This window comes from Corylus avellana, chromosome ca2, assembly GCF_901000735.1.
Source record: "Corylus avellana chromosome ca2, CavTom2PMs-1.0".
Taxonomy (NCBI): Eukaryota; Viridiplantae; Streptophyta; class Magnoliopsida; order Fagales; family Betulaceae; genus Corylus; species Corylus avellana.
Window position 1 is genome coordinate 32723609 of NC_081542.1, and position 22569 is coordinate 32746177.

The window sequence follows — 22569 nt, forward strand, 5'->3', positions numbered from 1 at the left end:
TTCATTTGCCCCCGATCGGTGATACAAAACTTCCAAATAGAATTTTCGTCTTTTTGTGAACATTGAGAAAGCGAGCAAACTTTAAAATGCCTTTTTTCGATTTACATGATATTTTTTGTGACCGTTAAGAACTTTGAGGCAATTGTCTCGACATGTTACATGAAATGATTAAAGTTCATTTGCCCCCAGTCAGGTGTACCAAACCAACAACACAAGGTGGTGTTTAACACTACATAACATGAGCCATGTGAGGACATCAAGGGTTTCCACAGGAGAATTTATGACACCCTAAAAGGTTTGTTTTGCATTGAATGAATGGATTACTCCCATAATCACAATGAGTGGATAAATTATAGATATACTCATGTGCGTTACATTTTATCCTCCTTTTTTATTAGAAAAAATTGGAGCTTTAAAAATAATTTCAAGAAACTCCAATTACAATTTGGCATTTTTAATAATAACTCAGATATAAAAGCTAGAATGAAAAAATTTCAAGTAATTGAAAATTTATTGAATTTGAGGGATGAAAATGGGATCCAAGACCTAACTTTAAGGACAAATCGAATTTCAGCCAAAATTCTATTACATAATTTTCCTCCACCCCAACCCCAAAAAAAAAAAAAAAACACAATTATCTAGCGACAGGAAATTCCCCAGAATCAAATAATGAAATCCCTCACAACGTTGACTTTCTCTGCCATATACCATTCAACATCAACAAAAGCCCAATTCAGTCCCAGTTGAGGTTGCTTAACCACCTACCTCACTTATTGTGCGAATAAACGAGGCAGTAACATGTAGACGGGAAAAAACAAAACAAAAAAGCCTAATAAATGATTTAAGAAAGCATTTATAAACTATGCAGATAAACTTACAGCCCCTGGAACAAAACTAAATCAACAAATCAATATATATAAACCCAAAACTACAATCAGGGGAGCATATTCCATCAACATTACAAACTGCATATCAAGTGTGACGTGACCCGTACAAAACTTCCCTTCCTGCCGCACCAACATCTGAATGTATACAGTAATTTATACATCTACCTTAAACCAACTGACACCTGCAAAAACAAAAAATCCCCAATCACTAATCAAACTTCTATATGAACAACGATAAGTGGGTTATAGGATTGGCATAGCAAAGCAAAATAAACAAAAACAAATAGTACAAAAGGACGGGCACAGCACACATGTTCGGCAAGGATGTATACAGTATACAACCCCAAAAAGCAGTAAGAATACTGTATACAACCCCAAAGAGTAATAAGAAAACCTTCAGGAACCAAGAGCAATAAACCAAGTGCTCGGCAGTACTCAAATGCATGGCCATTCATTCCTCTCCATAGCCTCATCAAGCACAAACAGCCCACAGCCCAATGAAACTGCATTTCAAGCTTCTCAAGACTCTACACTCAAATAACTCAAATAATAAGGCATTGGGGGTGGCACGACCACCCCACTTTACCCGAAGTGGTGGCTCGCCCTTTGGTTTCTTTTTTTCTTTATTTTTTTAATTATTTTAATATTTTTAGTTTATATATATATATATATATATATATATATATATATATATATATATATTTTGAATGATATTTTTTTTTTTTTTTTTTAATCTGGCGCATCGCCACATGTCAGTTTTTTATTGCGCTAGCGTAGACTTCCATCAATTTTATGGACGAATTTTTTACGGAAGTACCATTTCCGTTTTTAGCCATAAGCCAGGTACCATCTACAATATGAATTGAAAATTAGGTGGGAAAAATAAAGTTAAACCACATGGAGGTAATGAGCGTTTAACCCTAAATTTAATGCATATATTTACTATTTCCTATCAACTTAAGCTTTTAGGAAAAAATAATGGTTTAACATGATATCAGAGTAAAGGTCTTGAGTTTAAACCATGACTCTATAATTTACCTCCTATTTTGTGTTAAATATTCCATGTGTTGAACATTACTTGTTGAAGAGGAGTTTTGAGCCTACACGTGAGTGAAAATGTAATCAAAGTATTGATGAAATGATTAGATCCGTTATTTCTCATCAGCTGAAACTTTTGAGATAAATGGTAATTATTACTTATGAGGTAAAAAAGGTTTTTGCATAATGTGTGAAAAACGTTCTTCAAGGGCAATTATCCCTAGAAGTGCAAGGTTGAGATGGGAGTAGGACATGTGAATCCATATACTTAGCCCAAAGCTTTACCCAACAATAGTTTATTCTATATGTAGCATTGAAGAGCAATTTCAAAGGAGGAAAGAAATCTAACGAGTATGATGAAAGATATATTCAGGGAGAATGAAGCACTTGTGTTAGCTAAAGAAGGAACTGCCAAGCGTAATTGATTGCAATGTAGGCAACCCTTGAGATGAGGTAATATCGAAAAAGAAAAGAATAAGCATCGTCGAAAGTAGCTAGCGGGCAAAGACCAAAGAACAAGCAAAGGAATTCAGACTCACCTATAGAATATATGGAGTTGTGTCCAAGTATCCCAAACTCTCAAGGAGTTTATGCAACCCAATTAAGGGGCATCCCAGGCACTGTCATGTAAGGTAACTCAAGAGCTTCATGACTCGGAATATACGTTGACATGGCACCTATTTTCCCTATAGCAGACTAATAGGAAGCTCGCTCTCAAAATAAAAAAGAGTGTATATATGATGCAGAACACCACATACGAGCCACAGATCACGAGCTGGATCATTAATGGGCTTCATTGTATTTTACACATGAGCGGTCAATAATAGGAGAAAGATTCGTGTTCCAAGGTAAAGGTTTTCTGTCTTCTCATTTCTTGGTATATTACGCCTGCCATTAAAATTACATTAATATTTCTTTGTGCTTAGTAATATTTCTGAATTACCTTTAGATAATTCAGTTGCATCAAATAGTTTGTGCAAAACCTTAGTCAGCATCTCAACCTATCATGGACCCCATCCGATTTGAGACACTTAGCAAAGGTTTGCCAGATCAATTAAAGAGAATCAGCAAGCAATTGGAAGACCATAATAAGCTAATGCAGAGTGGGAATGAACGAGCTCGAACTCTGCATGGTCTTGCAATACCCATAGTGGGTATGGTAAGATGTGTCTGAACAACCTAACGAGAACCCTGTGAATTTTCAAAAGGAGTCACCATGTGTGTCTGAACAACCTAAAGAGTCTTGTGAATTCTGCAAGAGTCATCGACTCAAGCCCATTAGCCCTATAAGAGTGGTTAATCTACCTAAGTGGATGCAAGTCCATTAGCTTAGGCTTTTGGACTAGAAGTGGTGTCCATTAGCTTAGGCTTTTGGACTAGAAGTGGTGTCCTAGTATGTATATCAACTTACTCTTGTTTGACTCCCTTGGTGTTTCTGTCCTCAACAATGGATATCAGAGCCAATGGTTAGCTTCCGCTACTGCTGATATGAGTGTTTTGGTTTGACACGTTTGGTTTGACTCCAGTAAAAAGAGTATCATTTCTCTTGGAGTACGCGTGACACTCTTGTGTGAGGGGGAGCTGGGTCAATGTGGAAGAGACTCACAAGTGAGAGGAGATTTGTTGTGCATACACTTGTGAGGTTTGTGTCCTATATTGAGAAAGTATAAAAAATAAGAATTGTTAATATACCTATACCCAAGCGCATTAGCTTAGGCTTAGAGATGGTTGTTCCACCAAAAGCAGCCCAAGCTTCACTTAGCTTGTCAAAGTTGGTGGTTGAAAGAGCTCAAGCTTCTGAGTTGACGGCAGTTGTGACGCCTCTCTTTCCGCTGCAACCCAAACCTTTGAAGAGATACAATCAAAAGTTGAAGGACATCAACAAATTTGTGCAGATGGATGGGAGTTTTCGCTGCCAGCGGTTGAGCCTTTAGGCGTATCCCTGCCATTGGTTCTGTCCATAGCCCAGTCCCCACTAGCGGCTTCCCATGTTTCAGTGACCGAGTGGTGCTGTCCAAAAATCCTCTCCGGCAAGGTTTCCTCAAGGTGAGCAACTTACTATGGGCCCAAATTTCGCCGATTGCTCAATCTTCATTGGCAGTTGACAAGGGGCAGTGGAAGGGGATTTCCTTAGAAAAAGGATCATCCCCAGAAGGGTAAGGGTAGTAGGAAGCTGTTGAACCTAGAATTCTCCTTAATCTATTGTTTAGGAGTGTCATCTAAGCATGGGAAAGGAAAGGCTCACATTTGTTAGCGTCAAATGATAGGTGTTGTGAGGCTTTTGGGTTGTTGGTTGTTTTTAGGGTTTCAAGTTTGAGGGTTTTGAGGGTTTCTCTGCTTCTGATTTTTCTTTTTGGTGTCCCTGTGTACTTATAGGCGCCTCATGCTTTTTTAATATATGATTGATTATCTATAAAAAAATTAAATAATGATTACAACTAAATATATTAGGACAGAGCTATTATTTTGACTTATGGTCAAAATAAACTGCAATTTGAAGCAAAGATTACAATCCAGCTTACAACATTCACAATTTAACAGCATCATTTTCGATGGAGCAATATTTTTATAGAGAAATTAACTAACACAGCTATTAGTAATCAATTTTTTTTAAGCAAAAAGGCCACCGTATTTCACACCACTTTTAGTTATGACTTTTTGCTGTTAGTGTTATTTACTTTCATTTACGAGTTTATAAAATGGAAAAAATAAATGCATGCAACAGACATATTTTTTGACACTTTAAAAGGTATAAATGTGTCCCTGACCTTATTATCTCACAATGTAATTGTACAAGGCAAACACGTAGTCTGAAAATTGGTTCTGACAACCGCAAAAGCTCCATTGAAATCTGACGGACTTCACCAGAGAAGCAACCAATTTGCTCCTTTAAAAGAACATCTATTGGCCAGCTTCAGGCCCAAATCTTTGCACCAAAAATTCATCAAGGTGCCCCCAGTTTGGAGTAGCAGATTTACTCAAATTATCAGAAGGCAATGATCGAATACATCCAAGAATGTGTTTAACATCTCGATACAGTCTGCAAAGATAGGAAAAGCTATTTTATTATGGAGTCAAAAAACTAATTTCAGTTCAGGGATTAAAAGAAAAAATCACATCCCATAGACACCTAAACAGGATAGCATTTGATGCTCAGGTTAAAACTAAAAGGCTGTACCTATCCTTTGCTTGCGGAGTGCTGATCTCTAAGCGTGAAAATGCTTCAGAAATTTGTGAATGAAAGATAATAACCACTTGCCTGAAAATAGTACACAAAGCAAGCAGTAAAGTAGCAGGAATTATTTTTAAATTTGATCAAAGTAATGGTTTTCTCCTCGTTCGTGTCTACAAAAGACAAAAAATCTGCTATTTTTCATGAAAAGACTAGGGAGAAGAAAAAAAAAAAAAAGAGAAGATGTTCTCACATAGCAGAGTTGATGATAGATTATGTGCATCATAAGAAGTGCATAGTAAACTCTTACTGAGACATGGGAGAGATTATAAGTGCAAAAGTCAGTAGACTCAATAAATTAGGGGCTAAAAGGGATGACTACCTAGCAGCCGATGTATTTATGGAAAGGGGAATGTTAGATGCCACTAAAAATTGACCAAGTTTACAGAGAAACTTTCTTCTGTATGTCGTGTATATAGGGATCAGAACTCCCACAATATCACGTGTTAGATAAAAATAACTAATGGGAGAAACCTTTTAAAAATTTCAAACAAGAATCGAGGGAAGAAAATTGTGCCACAGATTCTTGCTTTAAAATGAATAGTGTCACAGGAAGTGGCTATTGCATAATTTCGTACAGAAATATTCAAGTATTTCATAGTTCTAAACCAAGATGCCATCACCATGTCCACAACACTACAATACTGATGCAACAACTTTTGTTTCCACCAATTCGCCACAACCACCAACAGCAGCCAAGGATCGACCACATCCATTTGGCATACCAAGTTTCATTTGGTGCCAAACTTCCAAATTACTTCCACCACCCCCAGCACCTGCTTTGCCACCATCGCATCAATAAATCACAATTACCATGCCTGCCACTATCATCGTCTTCACTACTGTAAATGCTCCAGCTAACAATCACAACTACCTTTGCCTTCAATACAAACTCTGTAACCCACCATCTCCATTTATGAGCTAATACAACCCCGAAGTCAACTTCATCTGGCACTACAATCTACACCAGCAGTATAACGCCAACTCCTGTCTGCTTAAAAGAATTCATTCAACTGGCACAAAGATTTTAACTCAAGGGAATTTGACTAAGCCTGACTTAAATCCTAAAAGTAAATTCATATTCTGTCATCCAGGCACACCAAGTGGATTCTGGAAGCTATTGCGTAAAATTGTCAGATTTGCAACAAAACGTGAGGTTATTACTGATTAAAGAAAAATTAATCCCTTTAACTCCATGTTCTTGTTTATCTCTCCAAGGTATAAATATTGTACACACACACATACGTATAATTTTAAGTTTCAATTCTTAAGTATAACATACAGGATTACTCAGAGGGCAGAAATTTCCTCTATTAGATCTACGTGGGCAGATATCCAAATCTCAGAGCTAAAAAGAAGTCTAACAGCAGGTTTTGTTAAAAACATCTCATCCCTCCATCAGTGAATAATGGGGTACGACACAGGAAAAGCATCTTCTTACGTCCTAACATAGCAAAATGATTTGAAAAATATAATTTAAAACTAAGAAAAATTTGACAGGTTCCCTAACATTCCATTGAACAGCAAGTAATGTACTTTTAAAAGTATTTTAGTAAAGAAAGGACTAAAAAGAATCCTAAGCAACAATCTATAACAGCTAGTAGACCAGGCCACATATACCAACTTCGTTATTAATTTTCATTGGTTAGTTATACATTCATAACCTCAGTTCTATATAATAAAAAGCATTTCCATGGAAATCATTGAGCCAAGGATAACTAATCTACTTATACTACAAGTTCAAATAAGTTATACTGACAAAACTAATCATTTTGCTGAAACTTTCAGAAACTGAATACGGACTATAGATGAATCTAACCTGAAAATTGCTTGAACATCTACCTCATGTAAAGTCCGAGATAAAACACGTTGAAGGAATCCAACTTCCTGGGAGTGAATAGAAGAACTAATCAGGTCCAGTCAGTTCACAAAAAATAGAGCTAAATAAATAGAAGAAACTATCACTTCCTGAAAAAGAAAAAAGAAAAAAGAATAGCACTAGAATAAATATTGAAACCAACCAACTTAAGTCAAGCTCAAATGTGTTTTTTGGTACACTGTTTTTTTTAGCTAAGATATTTGGTACACTGTTTCATAGAGGCAAAATCCTCTAAAGTAGCAATTTAGAAAGGTATGCAAACGCAACTCAGCAAAAGTTCTCTAAATAAACCTTTTGTTTCATCAAGACTTCCCAATCCGGCCATTCAGTTTTTGCCCAGACCCACAACTGGGAAAGAAAAACAGCAGCCATTTTGGGACAAAATGATTAAACCTGGCCGCCCAAATTTCAATTCATGTCCTTGAGGGCCTACAAATTGCAGAAGCAAAAAATTGAGGGGAATGACCATCAACATGAATAGGAACTTGAAAATCCTTTTCATGTGAACCGAAGAGACCAGCACCTATTCTCTTTGATGGACAGCTGTTGGGATGGTAGATTTAAGGTCGAGATTCCTGAGTTCAACAGTGACCTAAATGGTGAAGTGTTTACTGACTGGTTGTCCACTGTTGAGAGAGTGTTTGATCTAAAAGATGCATCAGAAATTAAGAAAGTGAAGCTGGTTGAAGTGAATCTACAAGGGAGAGCCTCGGCTTGGTGAGATCAACTTATTATGACGCGTCAAAGACGAGGCAAACCTAAGAAATCTAATTTTGAGGAGATGTGTAAGCTTAGGGAGACATTTCTGCCATATAATTACACGCAATTCATTTTTTTGTGATAAGTAATGCAAAATCTTTAGAAAAACACAGAGGGGCACAACCCTATTACATAATTAATTTATTTTTGATAAATTATGCAATCTCATTAGAAAAGCACATAAGGGCACAACCTTAATACAAATGAAGTATACAAGAGAAACCCTCTAAAGGAGAAAAGAAGAACAAAAGTCCAAAATATCAGAAAACTAGAAAAATGCAAACTAATGTCTGCTATTCACGTGTAAATAGATTTGAACATAATATTTTCAGCTCTACCACCAAAGTCTCTTGCTCTTCAAAGCCTTTTGCATTTCGCTCTCTCCAAATATACCACATTAAACATAAAGGAGCCAACCTCCAAAATTGCACAACGTTACAGCTTCGCACTTGACCCCTCCAACTCACCAACTCCTCCCTCACCATTCTAGGCAATTACACACAGTTCATGTATCAATGATTGCAAAATTGTTAACAAAGGGGCAGATTTGTTAATTATTACAACGAGGAATTTTATGAATTTCTTCTTAGAAATGAGTTGAATGAAGAGAGGAGCAAAAAGTGGCAGTCTATTGGTGGATTGAGGATTAGCTTGCAAGATGTGTTAAACCAGCAAAATATTTGGAATATTTCATAAGCATATCAGCACACAAAGGCTGCTGAAATTCAGCAAGGAAGAGAGGCCCTAACAGGGCAGCCTACAACCAGTTCAGTTCGGGTCGTATGGTGGCTTCAAGAGGGCAATCAGAGGGACCTAATGCAGGCAGCAGTTCCGCAACAATTGGACCTCAAAAGCACAGCACAAATACTCCTCAACCACGACAATATTAGGGCACCTAATTCTAAACCGCAAACCATAAGTGCAGCTATTAAGTGTAACGAGTGTGGAGAAATAGGACACAAGTCTTCTAATTGTTGAATGAGTAATGCTAGAAGTTCTTCCCATATTTCACTTGTATGCCTCCAAAATTGATGTGGCTTTTAAAATCATTATTAGATTAAAATCTAATAGTAATCTATCACAAATCCAATGGTGATTTTAAAGCCACAAGGAAGGACACAAGAGAGTCACAAGGAGAACTTCTAACATTACTCAAAGCACGTAGTTGTGAATGAAAATAATTGCTTATAGACAATTGTCAAAAGGAAGAAGAGCTGCAAGAAGATGAGCCTTTCCATGATGAGGAAGATGAAGTGGCAGTGGTCAAAGGCGATGATTGTCTCTGTCTTGTCATGTGAAAGGTTCTTATAAACGCGATACAAGGATGAAAAGACACAATGTATTTCAGACCACTTGCACTATTTTTTGGTCGTGTTTGCAAGTTAATCATTGAGAGTGGAAGCTCTGACAAAATTATCTCTCAAGAGGTAGCCACCAAGCTGAATTTGATGGTTGAGACACATCATCAGCCCTACAAACTTACTTGGTTTAAGAAAGGCAGTAAAGTAAGTGTTACTAAGCGATGCTTAGTTGACTTATCTATTGGAAGTTGATACTTGATAAGGTGTTGTGTGATGTAGCATCTATGGATGCACGTCATATCCTATTTGGTACGCCCTAACAATTTGATAATAAAGTAATTCATTATGCAGGAAGAATTCTTCTTTTTTTTTTTCTTTTTTTTTTTTTATTTTTTATTTTTTATGAATTCAAAGATACGAAGAAAATAATTTTGGTCTCATTGAAAGAGGAAGTCACACCTTAACCAAAAGCAAGGGGAGGGTGTTAATTTCCTCTCGATTTCCAAATTTGAGAAGTTGGAAGAAAGAAGGGAAACCTGTGGCATTCTCTACTAAGAAGCCAAATCATTCAGGCTGCGGCGATTTTCAACTTATGATGTGGAGCTCTATGCAGTTGTACATAATATCTACAATTGGAGAGAGTATTTATATCAGTGGGATTTCATTTTACATTCAAACAATTGAGGCTTTAATGTATCTGAATGGGCAAACATATTTGAATTGTAGGCATGGGAAATAGGCAGCTCTTTTGCAATAAGTTCAGGTTGTAGTGTTTGACCACTTCAAAGATCTATATTCAACCGACATCCCTACCTAAGACAGATTTACGAGGAGGTTTCCAATGGCAAAGGTAGGCTTTAAGATTTCTATTTGCACTTCGGTTTTGTAACACTCTAGTTCCGTATTAGAAAGATAAGTTAGCCCATATAAAGTGTGGTTTAAAAATACTCATAGTTGCTAATTCTCACATTGATTACTTACTAGGTGAAACTGAGCTTTATTAATAATTATAGAGAAGCTCCGAATTAACTAGTCATTTTGGGGTGATAGCACAGATGTGACTAGCGTTTTTCCTAGGTCGCTACAAATGGTATTAAACCACCTACTAAAGTCATGTGGTATTAGAGCATTGCATAACGTGACCCTGACGAGGATATCAAGGGCTTAAGGGGGGATATTGTAACACTCTAGTTCCATATTAGAAAGATGAGAAGCCCACATAGAGTTTGGTTTATAAGGACACTTATGGGTGCTAAGTCGCACAATGCTTGCTAGGTGAAATTGAGGTTTATTATAGAGAAACTCCAAATTAACTAGTCCTTCTGAGGTGATAGTGTAAATATGGCTAATATTTTCCTTAGGTCATTATAAGTTTTCTCTTCAAGGGAACAAGATTTTGTGTTCCTGCTCTCTTAGAGAGATCTTTTTTCAGCTGCATAATGAAGGGCACTTTTGTAAGGACAAGGGATGTTGATCGACTTACTAATCGTTGTCACATTTGCAATGTGTCAAAAGGGAGAGCTACCAATGCTGGTTTGTACACATTATCCGCCACTCCAAACAGTTCGTGGACAGATGTTAGTATGAATTTCGTTCTCCTCGAACACAAAAGGGTATGGATTCTATTCTCGTATTGTGGATAAATTTTCTAAAATGACACATTTTATGCTATGTCGAAAGACTTTTTACCTATTTTTACTATATTAATTTCTTACCTTTTTTTCTAAAAGGGATTGTTCGTTTGCATAGTGTACCGAAAAAATAGAAAAATAGTATTAGGTTTTAGTTTGACCTTATTCAATGTTCTTTCTCGTAATTCTTCTTGTTTAAAACTTTGGGGAATAGCTTTTTAGGTCTTCAGGGGTTGTCTGAAGAAGCTAGTGTTTTCCCGTCAAAAGTGTCGTTAGAACGGGACATGTAACAGAGAGTTACTAGTTTCCCGTCAGGAGCGCCGTCAGAACGAGACATGTAACGGAGAGTTACTGCTTTCTCGTCAGAAGTTCTGTCAGAACGAGACATATAACCGAGAGTTACTGTTTTCTTGTCAGAAGTTGCATCAGGGACGAGACATATGAAGGGAGCAAAGTTGAAACTATTGTTTTCTTGTCAGAAGTTGCATCAGGGACGAGACATATGAAGGGAGCAAAGTTGAAACTATTGTTTTCTCGTCAGGACGGGACATGTGAGAGGAGCAAAGTTGAAGCAATTGTTTTCTCGTCAGAATGGGAAATGTAACGGGACCAAAGTTGAAGATTTTGTTTTCTCGTCGAAAGGGACGTTAAGACGAGACATGTGACAAAGAGGAGACAATTGTTCTTCTCGTCAGAATGGGACTACTTTCTTGTTAGGACGTGGATTTCTTAGATCCACGAATTTAGCCTTCCCATCATAATGAGAGAGCTATCCCGTTAAGACGTGAAGAAGGAAACGTCTCCACTATAAATGGTTTTCTTGTCACTATTCATTGCAGACTTTGAAAAAATATGTATGCACTATTCACTGAAGTCTCCATATTTTCTTCACGATCGCTGTGTCTTGGGCATTGCTGTTTTGTATTTTTGGCGTGTTGCCTCTTTCGTTCATTCACACAATATTATGGGTTTGGTTACTTGAAGGAAGTCTACCGAAGAGTCAATAAGGAGATGCACTCCATGAAGATGGTTAAGATGGAAACAAGTTGAGAAGCTTGTTGTTCTTACTTTTTTTTTTTTGATAAGTAAAAGCCAGTTTTATTGAAAGCGTAAAGGCGCCCCAAGGTACACCGGGAGTATACAATAGGATCACCTAGCTAGAAAGAGAAAAGCGAACAAGGAAGTCATTATAGCTAATCGACACCGGGAAGATATACGCTACAGTCCATAGATACAAAGTGTGTAGACATAAGGATAGTAAATCTTCCAAAGACCCTTCCAGATCTTCAAAACACCTATTGTTCCTCTCCCTCCAAATGCACCAAAAGAAGCACGTAGGCACCATTTTCCAAACCGCAGCGCTCCCTCTCCTTCCCATAGACCACCAACAAGCGAGCAGGTCCGAAACCCGTCTCGGCATTACCCAAGACAATCCAAACCGCCCAAAGAAGGCGCACCACAAAGCGTAAGCTACCTCGCAATGGAGAAGAAGGTGGTCCACCGTCTCCTCATCCTTCTTGCACATCCAACACCTGTTTGTCACGATCACATGCCGCTTCCTTAGGTTGTCTAGGGTCAGAATTTTGCCCATAGCTGCCGACCACACAAAAAAGCTTGCCCTCGGCGGAGCATGTGTACGCCATACACTCTTCCAAGGGAAGTGCCCCCGTCTAGAACCAGCCAAAGACGCATAAAGAAGTTTGACCTTAAACTGGCCTCTTTTGGAGGAGTTCCACCACAACCTATCTTCACACCCTGGTCTCACTTGAGCTGACTGCAACAACTGGAAAAAAGAGGCAAAAACGTCCACCTCCCAATCATGAGCCCCTCTAGAAAAAGTCACATTCCACAGGTTGTTGCCACCACTCACCTCCAAGATAGCCGCTACTGAGGCATCCTTCTCACAAGCCATATTGAAGAGACCAGGGAAGGCTTCCTTAAGAGCCGTATCACCGCACCACACATCATGCCAAAATCGAACCCTAGTCCCTTCCCCCACCTCACAGCGCGTAAAGCCTTGGAAAGTATCCCAATCCTTCCTAATATTCTTCCATAACCCAACCCCAAAAGTACCTCCACACTCCAAGGAACACCACCCTCCCCATAAGCTACCATACTTCGCATCCACCACCCCCCTCCACCAAGCGTCTCTTTCCAAACCGTAGCGCCACAACCATTTTCCTAGAAGTGATCGGTTAAAGTCCACCAGATTTCTGATCCCCAACCCGCCTTCCTTAATTGGAGTGCACACCTTCGACCACTTCACTAGATGGTATTTAATCTCGTCACCTAGCCCACCCCATAAGAAGTTACGCTGAAGTTTCTCTATGCGCTTGGCAACGCTAACCGGAATAGGAAAGAGAGACAAATAGTAAGTAGGCAAGTTCACAAGAGTACTTTTGATTAACGTGACCCTGCCGCCCTTTGACAAATACAACCTTTTCCAACCAGCCAGCCGACGTTCTATCTTTTCAATCACTTCATCCCAAATATGCTTCGCCTTATAAGGAGCCCCCAACGGCAAACCAAGGTATTTGATAGGAAGAGATGCAACCCCACACCCTAGAATGTCTGCTAACATACCCCCTTGCTCCTCATTTCCCACCGGAATTATCACCGACTTAGCCAAATTGACCTTCAGACCGGCAACAGCTTCAAATAATAAAAATATACTCCTCAAGTAACGGAGTTGGGAGGGCAAAGCATTGCAAAACAGCAATGTGTCGTTAGCAAACAGGAGATGAGAAACCACCGTGTTACCAACCTTGAAACCCTCTAACAACCCCCCATTAACTGCTGCCGAGATCATCCTACTCAAGGCTTCCATCACAAATACAAATAACAGAGGAGACAGGGGGTCCCCTTGTCTCAGACCCCTGGAGCTACTAAAGAACCCATTAGGAGATCCATTGACTAGGATTGAGAAACGCACCGAAGAAATGCAATGGTCAATCCAAGAACACCAAGTCCCCCCAAAACCGCACCTCCTCAACATATACAACAAGAAATCCCAATTCACATGATCGTAAGCTTTTTCCAGATCCATCTTGCAAATGACCCCTGGCTCCCCCCCTCTCAACCGACTATCGAGACATTCATTGGAAATCAAAATTGGATCAAGAATTTGCCTGCCCTTGATAAAAGCACTTTGTGACTGAGAGATAATCTTATCCAAGACAACCTTCAATCTATTTGCTAAAACCTTGGCTATGATTTTGTAGATGCCTCCCACAAGACTGATCGGCCGGAAGTCTTTAAGATTAATAGCGCCAGGAACCTTCGGAATAAGCGAAATAAAGGACGCGTTGAGGCTCTTTTCAAACAAACCTCCTGCATGAAAATCTCTAAACACCTTCATAATGTCCCCCTTCACCACCTCCCAACAAGTTTGGAAAAAAGCCATAGAGAACCCATCAGGACCCGGCGCCTTAAAACCATTCATTTTAAACACTACCTTCCTGACCTCTTCTTCTTCAAAATCTCTTTCCAACCATCGAGCCTCCTCCTCCGAAATGGAGTCGAAGGAAATACCATCAACCAACGGCCTCCAACGGCATTGCTCCGTAAAGAGTTTTTTATAAAACTCAACTATATGCTCATTGATCTCGGTTGGGTTCGAAGTGAGGTTATCTCCAATCATTAGAGACTCAATAGCATTGTGTCTCCTATTGGAGTTGGCTATGGAGTGAAAGAATTTAGTGCACTTGTCACCTTCCTTCAACCACATCACCCTAGATTTCTGCCTCCAACTCACCTCCTCCATAAGCAAACACTTCTCCAACTCATGAACCACCTCTGCCTTCCTCCTAACCTCTTCTTCTATCAGGGCCCTATTTTCTTCATTCGCATCGAACCCCTGGAGCTCTTCAAGAAGAAGCCTCTTGTTCCTCTCAATGTTGCCAAACACCTCTTCATTCCAAGTCTTCAAATTCGTCTTCAAGGCCTTAAGCTTACAGGCGAGAACATAGCTCGGCGAACCGTGGAAAGCATATGAGTCCCACCATTGTTGCACTTGAGCCACAAACCCTTCCGCTTTCAGCCACATATTTTCGAATCTAAATGGCCTTTTCCCCTTAGGCACTTCCCCTGCCTCGAGGATGATTGGGAAATGATCGGAACAAAGGCGAGTGAGCCTCTTCTGCCTTACCCCTGGAAAACAAGCCTCCCAACCTGGAGATACAAGAAACCGGTCTATCCTTGACCACACCGGGGGATCGTTGGAGAGCGACCAAGTATACGAACCCCCAACCAGGGGAAGATCCATCAGCCCTTGTTCAAGGATAAAATCAGAAAACTCCATCATAGCCGCATCTAAATGAGCTTCCCCTGATCTTTCGCTAGGGAATCGAGTGGCATTAAAGTCACCCCCAATACACCACGGCATGTCCCACCAACTCATAATGCCTGCCAACTCCTCCCAGAGGATCCTTCTATCCCTATAGAGGTTCGGGCCATACACCCCAGCAAAAGCCCAAACAGCGCGATCCCCCATATTCCTGAAAGATACCGCCAGGGTGTGAGCCCCCACACAAACATCGACCTTCTCCACCCCCCTATTGTCCCACATAATTAGAATACCACCCGAAGCCCCACTCGAATCCAAGCAACACCAATCCACATGACTTCGCCCCCATAAGCTACGGACAATATTGCGAGACGTGCTTCTAAGCTTAGTTTCTTGGAGACAAACAATGTCTACCTTCCAATCTCTAAGCATATTACACACCCTCATACGCTTGTCCCTCTTGTTCAACCCTCTCACATTCCAAGATAAGATGTTTAGCTTCATAATGTGGTTACCTGCCCCTTGCCTTTTCTGCTGCCGCGCTTTGAGCCCATATTTCTAGTATCATAATTCACCGAACATTCCAGGTTCCTAACCTCCCTCTTGCCCTTCGTTCCACTGCTTGTGCTGGCCATGCCATTAATCCTTCGTTCCTCCTCTAAGAAGGTCAAAAGAGCTAGCAGCTGTAGCTTGTGGCCCGTGTAAGAAATCCCTACAATCGGGTAGATCTCATTAGCACATTGGATCACCCAGTCTGAATAACCTGCCGCCCCCCCTGCATCCTTAGCAGGCGTGTTCCAAGGAGAAAACATAACGACCTCACGACCCCCAACCCCTTCTTCCTCCCTACCAAACTGCCTCTGTCCTCATCCCAAGTGTAAGAGCTTCAACTCTTGCCTCGACCACCCTGCTGTCCTCTCCAGGAATTTGGCCCTCCACACTAAGCTCACGCACTTCTACAGTCCCTACGTCCCGAAATGAATCCCGCCCCTCACTGACCTGTAAGTCCTGCTGCTTCTCGGCGCCGTGAGCATCGACCTCTGAAAAATTGCCCTCGTCCAGTGGGTTGGACCTCTCCACCATTGACAACTGAAGCCCAGCCTCCCCATTGACCGGAAATGTACTCACCGGAGAAGTCAGTGGATCGCCGTCCACATTTTGCGCTCCATAACCGCCGGAGACCTTCCCGAGCTCTTGATTGACATTGGGTACCACCATCGACAGCTTCTTCGGCGAAGTCTGGGTCATGTCTTCCTCTCTCATGTCCGGCATCTCGATCGACGGTGGGCTCAGGGAGTCTCCGATCAAACCACCGGCGACCTTGTTGCCGATCGAACCTCCAGGAGCACATGCGACGTTGTCTGAAGTGTCGGCGAGGCCGTTCTGTTCTTCCGACGACCGCCCCCCTGAACGCAGACCTGCTGCCGACGATGACGCCCCTGCGTCGCCGGCCCATCCCTTCTTAACCCACGCCGTTTTTGAAAGTTTCAGACTACTTTCACGTGGTTCAGTCCTACTTCTATCTTCCTGGCCCATGCCCGAACCCACATGATAATTTGGCTTATAAACCAACCTTTTTTTAGTCTTAAAACCCTTCACGGTCCTTGGGCCTATCCCTGCAACCCGGTTTGTTGCTTTTTGATAATTTCCTGCCTTAACATGAGCATAAGCACCCACCTTCTTCCGAAGCCCATTCTTCAAATTCTGGGGCCCATTATCCTCCACCTTCTCAACTGCCACGTCCTCCCTATTAGCTGCCACGTCCACTCCACCCACGTTCCCCCCTATAACTTTCGACCCATGCCCAACAACATGGGTGTCCGAGCCCTTCTCTTCCTGCTGACGTCCGAAAATCTCCACCCTCTTAATTGCCAAATCCAACTTCTGCAAACCCACGTCTATTCCTTCTTTCAGCCACCTTAACGTTTCTTTGCAGTTGTGCAGCTCGAGAATTGCACTGGAAAGGGTCTGAGCCTGACACCCCTCACGTCCCGTCAGCTCAAGCACCGACTTGCTACTCCCTGCGGGTGTCTTTGACTGCGTTTGAGAATCACGCGCCGGGGCCCTTGTCTCAAGTGCTTTCTCCTCCGTGATTATCTTCCCCTCCGGCCTATGGAACCCCACGCCTTCCTGACCCCCTAAGAATTTCGCCGGAGTCTGAGAGTGTGACCTTGGCATCACGTCTTGTGTCCCTGTGGCTAGAGTGTTCCGCCCTGAGCCTGTAGAGGAATCCTTCAGCCAGCTGGGAACTCGAGCAACGGGCTCAGAGAACTTCCCAAACAACTCCTCCGTCGGGTTTACAGACTGTGCCAACACCTCAGCAAAGCTCCTCCTGGCCTTCTTCTCTTGAAGCTTCTTTTCTTCTTGGAAACTTTGAAATGAAGAGTTAGCATGGCGTATCTCCGAAATGAAGCGATTCCAACCTTGCCCATAGCGTCCTTCTGGAATAAGAACCGAGCCACACCTTCGTCTCCCATCAAATTCCTCCATCGTCAGGAAACACCCGTGTCGATTGGACCGTCGCTGCACTATAATCCTTGGATAGCCCGCTCTGGATTGATCCCAAAAGACCTCTGAGGTTTCCACTGTCACCAGTTCCTTCACTGTACGAGCTAGCCACTCTAGCTCATCCCTCTGAAAGAAAATGGATCTTTGTTTCCCCTTACTCCTCTCAAAAAGCCTCACCCCATTAGCTCCTACCCTCACCACCATTTCAAACTCTTTCGCCTCTACCGACCAAATTTTCGCCATCCTCAGTTGCTGACCCATTCACGCATTCAAATTTGTTGTTCTTACTAAGTCTAGATGTCCTCAAAGTTGTGAGTATCGTCTAATCTGTAACTTTGAATCTTTATATAGTGATTTCCCGGATTTGGCTGCCTAAAGTAGTTTTTACCTTTGATGTGTTCAATGGGTTTTCCACTTCATAAACAAACCTTGTGTTGTGTTTGTGATTGATGTTTTAAATTCCGTTGTGCATGTTATGTGTTTGTTGTATGGCTTAGTTTCATGATTTGTTTATTTGGCAAATAGAGGTAGAACACGATCCTAGCAATCTTTCAAATAGGATGGTGGGTTGGAAGAGGCTATATATTTGTCAAATGGAGGGAGGTTGACATTGATCAATAATACTATCTAATTTACCGACACATATTAGTTATCTTTGTTTCCTATTCCTTTGTGTGGGCAAATAGAATAGAGAAACTTCAAAGAGATTTTTTTTATAGGGTTGTATCAATGAGCAGTTTAAATTCCATCTAGTTAAATCGTCAACAATTTGTTCTCCTATTACTACATACAGTGGTTTGGGGATTAGAAACTTGAGTAAGTTTAATCAAGCACTTTTGGGTAAAACGTTATGGCAGTTTGCTGCAGAAAGGGACATCTTATAACATTTGGTAGTGTAAGCAAAATAAGGTTGTTTGAACAGAGATTGGTGTACTAAGGAAGTCGAGGGGCCTTTTCGTGTTGTAATGTGGAAAAATATGAGAGGATAGGGAGCTTTCTCAAGATTTATCAGATTTGTAGCAAGAAATTTTAACACCCTGGTCCCATATTTGGGAAGATGAGAAGAAGCCTACATAGAGTGGGTGGTTTATAAAGATAATCATGGGTGCTAAGTCCCACATTGCCTAGTTACTAGGTGAAACTGAGCTTTATAATGAATTCTAGAGAAGCTCCAAATTGGCTAGTCCTTTTCAAGTAATAGCGTAGATATGGCTAGCGCTTTTCCCTAGGTCGTTACAAGTGATATCAAAGCCACCTAATAACGTTAGCTCATGTGGTATTGGAGCATTACATGACGAAACCCGGACGAAGACGTCAGGAATTTAAGAAGGGGAGTTTGTAACAACCCGATCCTATATTGGAAAGATGAGAAGAAGTCCACATAGAGTGGGTGGTTTATAAAAATAGTCATGGATGTTCAGTTCCACATACCTAGTTACTAGGTAAAACTGGAATTTATAATGAATTCTAGGAAAGGTACAAATGGACTAGTCCTTTTTTAGTAATAGCGCAGATGTGGCTAGCGCTTTTCACTAGGTCGTTAAAAGTGGTATCAAAGCCACTTAGTAATGCCAGGTCATGTGTTACTGGAGCACTGCATGACGTGGCCCTAACGAGGACGTCAGGAATTTAAGAGGAAAAGTTTGTGACACCCTGGTCCCATATTTGAGAAGATGAAAAGAAAACTCACACATAAAGTAGGTGGTTTATAATGATAGTTATGGATGCGAAGTCCCACATTTCCTAGTTACTAGGTAAAAGTGGGCTTTATAATAAAGTATAGAAAAGCTCCAAATTGACTAGTGCTTTTGGAGTAATAGTGCAAATGTACCTAGCACTTTTTCCTGGGTCGTTACAACCTCATGAGAAATGCGTAATATCATCTTCCTACAGGAAGGGGGTATTACAGAAAAAGTTTTAAGATTAGATTTTTGGCATGATGTTTGTATGGGGATCATTCACGAAAGGAAGTTTAATCGGAGTCATTTAGTATTGCGTGATATAAGGAGGAAAGGGTTATGGACAAAATGAAAGTTTCTAATGGTAGTATTCAGTGGAATGTATCTTTTTTACGAGCAGTGCAGGATTGGTAAGCAGATGCGGTGCTTGCATTTTTTGGCGTGTTATATTCTCTTAGGCGGAGACAAGGTGGGGAAGATTGCATTTGAATTCCTTCAAAGAATAATAAGATTGAGGTGTAGTCCATTTTTCACTTGTTATCTCCTTTGGGGTTCTTATTTTCCTTGGAGTATTTGGAAAGTTGAAGTTTAAAAGTGAGTTTTCTTGTGTAGACGGTGGCACCTGATAAGATTATGACTTGGATAATCTGAGAAAGAGAAGAGCAATAGTGGTGTGATGGTGCTGCATGTGTAAGTGAAACAGAGAATCAACAGATCATCGTCTTTATTGCGAAGTGGTAAGAAAATTATGGAATACGATCTTTACACTCTTTGGACTCAAATGGGATATGCCTTAAAGGGTGATAGAACTATTAGATTGTTGGTAAGGTCAGATGGGTAGTCATTCAATTCTAGTTTTGTAGAGGATAGCCTCATTGCGCTAAATGTGGGACTATAAGGAGAGAGCAGAATGTAAGATGCTTTAAAGATCGTGAGAAGTCGAAGGAATAGCTCAATAACATTTTTGTCAAATCACTTTTTACTTGGACAAGGCCGTATAATATTTGTTCTTGTTCTAACTTTTCTGAATTTGTGGGGTTTTGTGCTTCTTTTAGCCTTTAGTGGAAACTATCTTTTGTATACATCTTATCTACTGGGTTGCACCCCCCTGTACTTTTCAAAGAAATTAATTACTTATCAAAAAAAAAAAAAAAGGGAAAAAAGTAAGAAGTCTTCTAGGATTCTATTTGGATAGCTTAAGGTTTTGTCGATTCGTTTTTCATTGAGGTTGATCGGTGAGATGGGTTATTTTTACGTAGAAATGAAAGCGTTTGAGATTCGATCCAATGTACAAGGAGGTGCACAATTCGCAGAGAAGAGCAGAGGAAGAACTCGTTCAGTGATTATGGCATGGCCAACCATTTTCTGGTTCGTGACTGCCTTTGATTATTTGACTAATAGTGAGATAGTACATGAAAATTGGAGGGCATTTCGCATTGGCTGCTTCTTGTACATTTTTTTTTTTGATAAGTAATGTAGTATATATCAAAAAAAGCGCAAAGCGCCTCTAAGTACACAATAATGTATACAAAGGAACCCAATCAAACACCCAGAAAAACCCAGAAAAAACCCAAACAAACCAATCAAAAACCCAGAAAAACCCAATCAAACCAAACACCCATCCAAAGGGGAATACAAGAGACCCAACCAAACCCCAAGAAAAGCCCTAGTGCATCTCAAGTGGAACCCTAGTGCACCTCAGGGGGGAAAAGAAAAAGCATTTTTCGATCCCAAAAAACCCCGCCGACGCCGGCCCTTCATCGGAGAGATGGAGCAATCCAGATTATTGAGCTCCCTCAACCCCTTAACCTTAGAAGCAGAAACTTCAACCTTAGGGGCAGAAACTTCAACCTCAGCAAGCAGGTCCTTGTTCTTATGCAGCTGCTTTGCGACTTTTTCCTTCACCCTCCGGGTATAAAACAGTTGGGACGAGGATATAGAGGAGTAAATGGGAGTACCACTCTCTGTCATGCGAGGAAAAGGACGGCTAAGACTCCTCCCCATCTCAGCCGCCCCATCGAGAAGGGAAGTAGTCGAGAGTGAAGTGCATCCCTGCGACGAGAACAAGGAGGTAGTAGCAGGGGAAAGAAGACAGCCAACTTGAACCTCCACCGGCGCAGAGGGAACCAGAACAGGGTCCTTTCCCTTAGAAGACAAAGAATCCTTCAACACCACCGGAGCGGGAGAGACAGCTCTCGGACTCAAGAACCCACGACGAAACAAACCTTTCTCCGGAGAAGAAGGACGAACAACCAGCTCCTCCTCCCCCGAAAAAGGAACCTCCCTGCAAGAGCTCGCCGGAGAGTCCACCTCCCAAGGAACAGCGAAGGCCTCCTTGAGAATAGAAAGACGAGCCGAATCAGAAATCTCCGAAGACACAGTCGCACCCCGGCAGGTTTCAGGCATCGAAGAAAGAGAACCCTCCCAGTCCCTGCGCAACGTGCTCGCCGGTAAAGCCTCCGCAGAAAGGGAAAAAGTAGCCCCCTGAGAGGACCCGTCACCGGCAGACCCAACAATCTCGCCCAAAACTCGCACCGGAGAGAGAGAGAACACTGCCGGGGAAGACCCATCGCCGGAATCCAAACCGGTAACCTGCAAACTCAAAGAAGACCTAGCCAACGGCTCCAAACACTCTTCAGAGGCTAGAGGAATCCCAGCCGATACAGACTCCAAAGGTAATGAGAACGAGTTATGGACTGGATCTGAGAAATCCGGATCCAAGTACTAAACCGGATCCAAATTTTGACCCAAACCCACTTCAGAGACCGACCCGGAATCACAACCCAAAACAGAAGTTGATAGGCCCAAAAAACGAACCCTTTTACTCCTGCGATTGGGCTTCGAGACAACCCCTGCACGGACCCGGTCCAACTTACGTTGCATTTGCCCTAGAAGCCTCAACAATCCACTAATACCGATCTTGCCCTTCTTCTTCCTCAAACTCACTGACCCAGCCGCCTCCGCCAGAGGAGAAGACAAGCTCTCCAACGCAGAGCAATCCACGGCAGAACGCAACCCCAAACCGTCATACTCCGAATCCCAACAAGACGAGCCCGGAAGCAAATCGAGAGACCTCGGATACTCAACTGCTCTCGACTCGACGCCCGGAGAAGATCGAAGGACATCCACGAAAGACCTCCCGGAATCGACCCCCAAAGAAGGACCATCCATTAGAAACCCCGCCGAAGATGGAACCCCCGACTCCGCCGTACCATCCGACTTGATCTGTGCCGCCATCAGTTGCCGAAGCTCTCCTGCGAAACGCCGCCAGCCCCTCCCAAAACGTCCCTCCGGAAGCCAAATGACTCCCTTACGACCACCCTCAGCCAACACCGATACCTCCAAGAACCTTCCGGCCTTATTACCTCCC

The 22569-nt window shown here is 41.7% G+C and overlaps 1 protein-coding gene across 3 annotated transcripts in view; it reads right to left on the reverse strand.

The window, feature by feature from the left end:
- Window positions 1–645: 645 nt before the first annotated feature.
- The window catches only part of LOC132168837 (vacuolar protein sorting-associated protein 54, chloroplastic), a 69730-nt gene continuing 47806 nt past the window's right edge, over window positions 646–22569 (reverse strand). For all 3 annotated transcript variants that reach the window (XM_059579895.1, XM_059579894.1, XM_059579893.1), the window contains 4 exons: window positions 6977–7044; window positions 5104–5184; window positions 4694–4965; window positions 646–1069 (listed from right to left, as the gene is read on the reverse strand). In XM_059579895.1, the coding sequence (XP_059435878.1) occupies window positions 4827–4965; window positions 5104–5184; window positions 6977–7044 (288 nt within the window). In that variant the 3' untranslated portion in view covers window positions 646–1069; window positions 4694–4826. The remainder of the gene's footprint in view (window positions 1070–4693; window positions 4966–5103; window positions 5185–6976; window positions 7045–22569) is intronic.